The following is a 10,000-nucleotide window of genomic DNA, read 5'->3' as shown; positions in this document are numbered from 1 at the left end:
TATATATATATATATATATATATATATATATATTATATATACATATATTATATATATATATATATATATATATATATATATATATATATATATATATATATATATATGTGTGTGTGTGTGTGTGTGTGTGTGTGTGTGTGTGTGTGTATGTGTGTGTGTGTGTGTGTGTGTGTGTTAAAGAGAGAGAGAGAGAGAGAGAGAGAGAGACAGACAGAAAGACAGAGAGGCAGACAGACAGACAGATAGACAGACAGAAGAAGAGAAGAGATTTAAACGAACCTTCTCCCTTCTCCCTCGTACCCCCCCCCCCACCCAGCCAGAATACAGAACAAGGCGACACGAAACACAATCCAGGCAAGTGTTAATGCATTCTTAACGATCGCTGATTATTCACCGGGGAATTGATAAGCATTTTTAATTCTGATCATCACCACAATTTTCGCCTTCATGTGATCTTTCTTTTTCTCTTTCTTTCATCCTTTTTCTTACTTTCTTTCTTTCTTTTCTTTTCAATTAATATAAGAGGAATTAAGGATAAGATTTCGTGATGTGTTGACTGTCGCGTGTCGTGTGTCTTGGCGCCATTAATCTCACGGTCGAATCAAACGAAGTTTTAATTGATTCTTACACGGCAGGGGAAGGGGCATGAGGAGGGGGGAGGGATAGGGGATGGAGGGTCGGTGGATGGGGAGGGGCATGAGGAGGGGGGGAGGGATAGGGGATGGAGGGTCGGTGGATGGGGAGGGGCATGAGGAGGGGGGGAGGGATAGGGAAGGGAGGGTCGGTGGATGGGGAGGGGCATGAGGAGGGGGGAGGGATAGGGAAGGGAGGGTCGGTGGATGGGGAGGGGCATGAGGAGGGGGGGAGGGATAGGGGATGGAGGGTCGGTGGATGGGGAGGGGCATGAGGAGGGGGGGAGGGATAGGGGGTGGAGGGTCGGTGGATGGGGAGGGACATCAGGAGCGGGCAAGGGATAGGGGGTGGAGGGTCGGTGGATGGGGAGGGGCATGAGGAGGGGGGGAGGGATAGGGGATGGAGGGTCGGTGGATGGGGAGGGGCATGAGGAGGGGGGGAGGGATAGGGAAGGGAGGGTCGGTGGATGGGGAGGGGCATGAGGAGGGGGGGAGGGATAGGGGGTGGAGGGTCGGTGGATGGGGAGGGGCATGAGGAGGGGGGGAGGGATAGGGGGTGGAGGGTCGGTGGATGGGGAGGGGCATGAGGAGGGGGGGAGGGGATAGGGGGTGGAGGGTCGGTGGAGTGGGGAGGGGGATGAGGAGGGGGGAGGGATAGGGGGTGGAGGGTCGGTGGATGGGGAGGGGCATGAGGAGGAGGAGATATGGGGATGAGTGTCAGAAAGAGTTAGGTGGATCGGCATAGAGTCTGGATAGGCGGAGGGATGGGGATGGAGGGGGTGGAAGAGGGATGGGGGACTGGAGTGGGGAGGAATAAGGAGATCGATGGGGCATAGGAAGGATGGGGAGGGATGGGGATGAAGGGTCGTGGAGGAGGGAATAAGGGGGGAGGGGGAAGAGGGAATTACGAGCTGCATTCACTGACATCGCTAGCTGGAGGGAAAGAAATATAGAGAAGGAGAAAGGCGAAGGTAAGGAAGAAGAAAGGGAGAGAAAATGCAGAAGATGAGAAAAGTTAAGAGGCGGCTGAAGAGGAGTCGGTGGGGGTGACAGCTCAGGAGAGAGAGGAGAAAAAAATGAAGGCAAAAAGGGAGGAAGAAAAATGGACACGAGAAATACAAAGAATTTCGAGGACGAATAGTTACGAAATTTATTGGCACCGAATGATTTTGAAACGAAATGTTCATGCAGTTTATTTTATATAGTGTTTGAATATTTAACACTTAATTAAGGAAACATACAAATAATAGAGAGTCAAACAGAAATAGACATAAACACACACACACACACACACACACACACACACACACACACACACAACACAAACACACACACACACACACACACACCACACACACACACACACACACACACACACACCACACACACACACACACACACACACACACACACACACACACACACACACACACACACACACACACACACACACACACACACACACACACACAAACGCGCGCGCGCAGACATCAAACATCAGTATTGTCCTAGAGTAACAGGCTTCACAAAGGCCACATATTTCCATCCCTCTCTCTCTCTCTCTCTCTCTCTCTCTCTCTCTCTCTCTCTCTCTCTCTCTCTCTCTCTCTCTCTCTCTCTCTCTCTCTCTCTCTCTCTCTCTCTTCCTCTCCCTCTCTCGCTTCTTCTCCCACCCTCCATCCCTTCATCTCCCTCCCCCCCCCCTTCCTCTCGCTCCCCCGCTCTCTTCCTCTCCCTCCTTCCTTCCCTCTCCCTCCCTCCCTCTCCCTCTCCCTCCCGAGGCCATGCAATCCCTCTTTCACACATGTTACCCATTTGCATATCTGTTTAACAGCCCGTTAACAGTATTTCAGCAATATCCAGCCTCGTGTACGGCATGAACCCTCACCCAGAGCGGCGCCGAGGTCTTCGTAGGAAATGCGGAATGGACGTTGTGTTTGCGGAGGCTTGCCATCATTTTTGTTTGTGGTTGTAGATTAGGTGAAAAGGGGAAAACCAAGGGGACAAGGGAGTGAGAGAGAGAGGTGGGGAAATTGATAGAGGTAGAGGGTAGATAGGCGGAGGAGGAGGAGGAGGAGGAGGTGGAGGAAGAGGAGGAGGAGGAGGAGGAGGAGGAGGAGGAGGAGGAGGAGGAGGAGGAGGAGGAGGAGGAAGAGGGGGAGGAGGAGGAGGAGGAGGAGGAGGAGGAGGAGGAGGAGGAGGAGGAGGAGGAGGAGCAGAAGAAGAGGAAGAAGAAGGAGGAGGAGGAGAGAAAAAGGAGGGGTGAGAAAAAATGAATCCCCCCCAAAACTAAAATTGATCCACATATCGTACATGTCAGCCAGTTTCTGTTTGAGCTCCACCAGCTCCAACTCGTGCCGCTGTGCTACCGTGGTTGGGCTGATTGCGTCGCAACCAAAAACTTCCGGATTCGAGCAGCAGTGTCAACCATACAACCATCTTGCCTAAATAGACCGAATATACAGACCTCGATTTCTTTCACATTCGGAATTTTGGAATTTATATGATATTCCTAGTGATGACACGGTTTTAGACATATGTATCAGAAAAAAAAATTGAGCAGAAGCGCAGAAAAAGGCTTGGGTTAAAAGCCAATTTATTTGTCTGCTACTATTTGATCAGTCCTCTGAGTAAATCTCCTTTTTCTGGGAAGAATCTATCGCTCTGAATGAGAATCACTATTGTTTCCTCTTCTTCTTCTTCTTCTTCTTCTTCTTCTTCTTCTTCTTTTCTTTTTCTTCTTCTTTTTCTTCTTCTTCTTCTTCTTCTTCTTCTTCTTCTTCTTCTTCTTCTTCTTCTTCTTCTTCTTCTTCTTCTTCTTCTTCTTCTTTCTTCTTTTCTTCTTCTTCTTCTTCTTCTTCTTCTTTTTCTTTCTTTTTCTTCTTTTCTTTCTTCTTTTTCTTCTTTCTCTTCTTCTCTTCTTCTTCTTCTTCTTTTCTTCTTCTTCTTCTTCTTCTTCTCCTTCTTCTTCTTCTTCTTCTTCCCTTTCTACGTTACAACAATAGGTACAGCATATGCATTATCAATGAAGAAAGCCCTCAGTCAGGCTCGCACAGAAGTTAGGTCGGGACGGAGGAAGACCTGCTTGTGTGACAGGCGCTTAACATGTCTGAAACGTGTCTTCCCGCAGACCACATCAACCACATACGCACCATGGCGGGGGTGGATTATGTGGGAATCGGCGCTGGATACGACGGTTTCAACAGGTCGGTGCCATGGCTCGCGTTTCGTCTTGGTGTCGATGATGATTGTGATAACAATAATAATAATAATTAGCAGTAGTAGTAGTAGTTGTTGAAGTAATAAAAATAGCAGTAGTAGTTGAAGTAGTGGGAGTAGAAGTATTATTATTATCCTTATCATTATTACTACTATTATTATTGATATTATTAGCATTACTATATTTTTATCACTGCTATTATAATAATAATTATCATTATTATCATTATTATCGCCATTAATATCATTATTATTATTATCATCATCACCACCACCATCATCATCATTATTAATACTACTGTTATTATTATCACTATTATGATTAGTATTATTAAGATTATAATGATGATGATGATTATGATGATCATGATTATTAATATTTTTTTTATTAATATCATTATTAGTCATTTTCTCATTACCATTTTCATAATCATCATTATCATTATCATCATTAATATCATCACTATCATTATGTCATTATCATCATCATTATCATGATCATCATCATCATCATCATCATCATCATCTTCATCATCATCATCATCATCATCATCATCATCATCATCATCACCATTACTGTCATTATGTCATTACTATTGTTAATACTATTAATATTAGTATTGGTATTAGTATTAGTACTAATACCAGTAATAGTATTATCTTTATTAGAGAAAGAGAGAGAGAGAGAGAGAGAGAGAGAGAGAGAGAGACAGACAGACAGACAAACAAACAGACAGTGACAGGCAGACAGACAGACGGACGGACGGGCGGACGGGCGGGCGGGCGGGCGGGCGGGTTGACAGATAAATAAACAGACAGACACACAGTGACAGGCAGACAGACAGACGGACGGACAGATGGACGGACGGACGGACGGAAGAGCGGGCGGACGGACAGATAGATAGATAGATAGATAGACAGACAGACAGCGGCTAAGACAGAAAGTGACAGGCAGACAGACGACCGACGGACGGACGGACACACAGACACACAGACATACAGACACAAAGAAACACACACACACACACACACACACACACCAAAAACCCCACACACACAACACACACACACACACACACACACCACACACACACACACACACACGCACGCACGCACGCACGCACGCACGCACGGACAACCAGAGCCAGAAATCGCGTGTCGCTCAGCGTCCTAACCTCCCGACGTTCCAGCACGCCCAGAGGCCTGGAAGACGTGTCCAAATACCCCGAACTCTTCGCCGAGCTCCTGCAGGACCCTTCGTGGTCCCTACAAGACCTCAAGAAGCTAGCGGGACTCAACCTCCTCCGAGTCTTCAGTAGGGTTGAACAGGTAATAGCTGGCGTCGTCACGTTTTCTAACATTACCGCAAACCATACGAATGCGGTGATGGAGCCTCGACTTCGGATTAAGATGTTTGTAACTTGATTATTTACCATAAAAATGTCTGCACGTCAGTTATATTTTGTAAATATATTACTTGTATTACAGTTTTTGTATCAATTTTAATTGTTTGTAGTTTGGGGGTATGTAGGCCCACTTTTTTGTATGTATGTTTGTGTGTGTGTGTGCGTGTGTGTCAAAAAGTTTTAAATGCACTGTATCCATTATGAGTCATGAGCTCTTGCAAGATATTAACAAGCGCATGATAATTGTCAATTAGGGTTTAAATGCAAAATCCTAGTATTTTGCTATTTTTTAGCATAAATCTTTTGTCATTTACACATTAATTTTTGTACATCAAAAGGACCAGTTGTATCCATGCGCACGTTTATGAGTGTAATTTTTAGCTTTCAGATAAATATTTAAAAAGATAATACGTTAATGTGCTTTGATTTTCATACTAAGTTTTCAACACATCACAAACCTTTTAGAGGAGTGCATTAACAAACGAGCCAAAATGAAACATAATGAAATGAAATAAAAAAAAAATGAATAAATAAGAGCCATTAATCAATCGCAAATCAATACACACGGGGAAAAACGAGTTACCGGGTATTTTTTTTTTTTTTTTTTTATTATAGTCAATGAAAATTATATGTAATAAGTACAATCTAAAGAGATGGAAAAAAAATCATAAACCGTACATATAGCCTGCACACAAAACAAAGGAATAACGGACTAGCCAATTGAAACCCCTACACCTCCAACAACCACACCATGGAATCCTAATCGCACATCACAATCCCAAAAACGAAACCGAATCAAATCTTAAACTATACATTAATGTATAAATAAACACAGCTTCTCTCCTTTCCAAAGGTACGGGAAGACCTGGCTCTCGAAAAGGTGTCCGAAGAGATCATTCCCATTCACGATATCGACACCAGGTGGCGTGCAGATACAAGTTCGCCAGCCTCGAGGACACACGCACTTGACCTGCTCTCCGTTCTCTTGGCTTAGGTGGGGATCCTCTGTAACGGACGGACCCCTTTGGCTACAACGAAGAAACTGTGCGGTGTTTGGGATCGGATTCTAAGTTCGTAGGGAGATTATAACGGCGAGGTGGTTTGTACTTTTCTTTTCTGTCTTTATTTAGTTTTTACTTTTTTTTTGCGCTTTTTTTTTCTTTCTTTCTTTCTTTCTTTCTTTCTTATGGGCATCCTGGTTTGTTATGTATAGTGGTTTCATGTTATTCTCTTTTGGATTACTGTTACATATTTTTCTCTCTTTTTTGTTTATTTTTTTAGTCGTACATCCTCCCCCATAATATAAAAACAATTAGTGAAAGATACAATGATGAAATGATTTTTAAAAATTAGTTCTTATAATTTTACAAGACAAGGCAATAAATCTGTTTGACAGACAACATTTTTCGTTAATAAAACGCTCAACTAAAGGTGGTGCTAGTAAATAGATTTATAAATACCAAGACAATTAGCAGACTTTTATGATTCCACTTTTTTCTTTCTTTTTTTTCTGTCATACATTTTTTTTTTTTTTTTTTTTTTTGGTTTTGTTTGTTTTTTATAGTAAAGTGCGTATTTGTCAAATTGTCTCACATTTAAAACTTTTGTGCACAAATAGTAGAAACATAGAAAAAAATCTTTTATAAGATAAACTTACATTAAACGTTAAAATCTACATGTATACAAATATAGAAAAGAAGTGTATAAAATGTACATTGTTTCTTCCTTTTTCTTCAAATTAAACCATCGAGAACCTTTGATGTAACTATTACTTTCCAGAGAGCATTTAGTGCTGGTTAAGAGTACGGTGAAAAAATATGTTTAATGTGTTAATTCCGTTTTATCATTGTTAAAGTTTACGAATACAATATTCAGAAGTGGAAAATTCTCCATGCATGTTTTCCTTCTTTCTTCCAGAAAATAATATTTTTACCTTTTTACGTCAAACTACACATGGGTTACATGACAGCTGGATGTTTTGTGGAACTGTAGGTAGATGATCGTTAAAAGAAAAAAAAATATTTATGATTGATAACTGTGAAAAATTGATTTTTAAAAAAAGATCTTAGTTTTTTTTGGGCGAGAAACTCTACCGGTTTTTTTGGTCAGGGGTTCTTTGAAGCAAGATTCACAAGCCAAGGACTGAAAAAGCAACCTGAACAGTGCCCCACCCACCTGCTCTACGCCCTCCCCCTCCCACCTGCCTAATACAAATCACCAGGTACGCCTCTGAACCCAGAGTGAAAAATCTGTTAATATTGTTTGCATATCAACTTTCATCAAGATACCTTGGTATAGATTGCTCGCCAAAATATACCGTCGTTATATCTGTGTTCGGAAAGGCGACAGAAAAAAAAAGTTATTTGTATTCACTGTACGTATGAATGAATGTTAATCCATTTGTTAAAATTCTAGAATGTTGTGTATATACTTAATATGAATAAAAGATCAATAGTTGACGCATGTCATCTCTCGATTGTTGAATATTTTATGAAACAAAGAAAAATATGTCTATGTAAAGCTTAAAGCTCACTTATTTTATCATTTCATATTTGTCATCAATAAATAAATAAATAACCAATACTTTTCTTTCTTTCTTTTTTCCTTTTTCAGTAAAGGTTGCTGTCATGAGGTGTGTTAACGGGTTTTAGCTCATGTGTGAACTAACCTAATTATTTCATAAGCCTTCGGGGTTTAGTTTTTTTTTTCGCTTTTTCATAATCCCATTGAGCAATATTTCCGTCTTTTAATATTGTTCATATTTCACATACATCACATTAACATCAAAATATATCAACTTATAATCAAGCAAACAAATATATCATATGCACATATATAGTATCATTATCATTATTACCGCAAACACTTTTATCGTTATCCTCATCATCAAATGGAAGTCAAAGAATATATATTTTCACGCGTATGTTTGCGTATGTGTGTGTGAGAGAGAGAGTATATATACATATACACACACAAAAAAACATATATACAAAACACACACACACACACACACACACACACACACACACACACACACACACACACCAAAAAACACACACACACAATTATATATTATATATATATATATATATATATATATATATATTATATAAAAATATATATAGTATATATATATAAATAAATATAATATATAATTTCTTTATTATTTTTTTATTTTTTTATATATAAAATTATGTATATGTGTGTGTGTGTGTTTGTGTTGTTTTTCGTAGATACACACACACCACACAAAACACAACACACACCACCCCAATAATATATATATTTATATATATATAAAATATTATATAAATTTTATAAAATATATATATTAAAATTTTTATTATTTGTGGTTGTGTGTGTGTGTATGTATATTTATATTATATTATATATATATATATATAATAATAATATATATAATTATAATATAACAGTATAATATTATATATATAAATTATATATATTATAAATATATATAATATATATATTTCATGTTATATAATTTTCTACACAAACACACACAACAAACAATAGTTTTAAGGTATCGGCTTTGAAATTTAAAAGGTATAGACACACAATTTTGGGAAAAAAACACACACACAGATATATATTTTAATATAAATATAATATATATATATATATATATATATAATATATAATAATATATAATATTATTAATATATAAATATAATATATATAATATATAATATATATATTATATTATAATATATATATATTTATATATGTTGGGGGGTGTGTGTGGTGGAGTGGTATATATTAATATATATATATATATATATATATATATATTCACACTCACTCAAATATATATATATATATAATATTTAAATAATATAATTTTATTTTTTATATATTACACACAACACACGGTTTTTGTGTATGTGGGTGTGAGTGTGTGTGTGTGGTGTGTATGTATGTATATATAAAATATATAATATAAAATATATATTATTATATATATATATATATACATAATATATATTACATATTACAATATATTAAAAATATTAAAAAATTATTTATTATATATATAATATATAATATATAATATATATAAAAATTATTATATGGTGTGTGTGGTGTAGGTAGGTGTGCGTGTGTGTTGTGTGTGTGGGTTTTTGTGTGTATAACATGTTGTGTACATATATGTATACATTATAACACACACAAAACACACACACACAAACACAAAAACACAAAAAAATATATATATATATATATATATATATATATAGAAATATAAATATATATATAGATATACACACACACACACTCACACACATACACGCTTGCTATTGTATTGTGTGTATGTGTGTGAAAAAACAACAACCACAATACGAAATAAATAACAGAAATAGATCATTTTGTAGTAGAGACAGGTCCCGGGGGGGGGGGGGGGGCAAGGTCAATGAGTCTAGCAATGACGAAGAAAGGCAACCCAGGCCCCAGTGACTAGCACTCATCTATATACACACATACGCACACACATACACATATTTATGTATATGTATATATAAGTATACGTATAGACACATACATATATATTACATATGCATATATATATATATATATATATATATATATATATATATATATATATATATATATATATATATATATATATATATATATATATATATATAGACATATGTATGTATGTATTATATATATATATATATATATATATATATATATATATATATATATATTTATATAATATAT

At 37.6% G+C, this 10,000-nt stretch overlaps 1 protein-coding gene across 1 annotated transcript in view; it reads left to right on the top strand.

Moving 5' to 3' along the window:
* LOC119578511 (dipeptidase 1-like) overlaps positions 1 to 7,305 on the top strand; it is a 205,108-nt gene extending 197,803 nt beyond the window's left edge. Inside the window, exons 11-13 of the mRNA XM_037926082.1 lie at positions 3,763 to 3,838; positions 5,042 to 5,180; positions 6,111 to 7,305. Coding sequence (XP_037782010.1) covers positions 3,763 to 3,838; positions 5,042 to 5,180; positions 6,111 to 6,251 — 356 coding nt within the window. The 3' untranslated portion in view covers positions 6,252 to 7,305. The remainder of the gene's footprint in view (positions 1 to 3,762; positions 3,839 to 5,041; positions 5,181 to 6,110) is intronic.
* Positions 7,306 to 10,000: the final 2,695 nt, after the last annotated feature.

The sequence above is a fragment of the Penaeus monodon genome, chromosome 11 (assembly GCF_015228065.2).
Source record: "Penaeus monodon isolate SGIC_2016 chromosome 11, NSTDA_Pmon_1, whole genome shotgun sequence".
In the NCBI taxonomy this organism is placed as follows: domain Eukaryota; kingdom Metazoa; phylum Arthropoda; class Malacostraca; order Decapoda; family Penaeidae; genus Penaeus; species Penaeus monodon.
The sequence above is the reverse complement of the archived record's forward strand: the minus strand, read 5'-3'. Positions and strand labels throughout refer to the sequence as shown.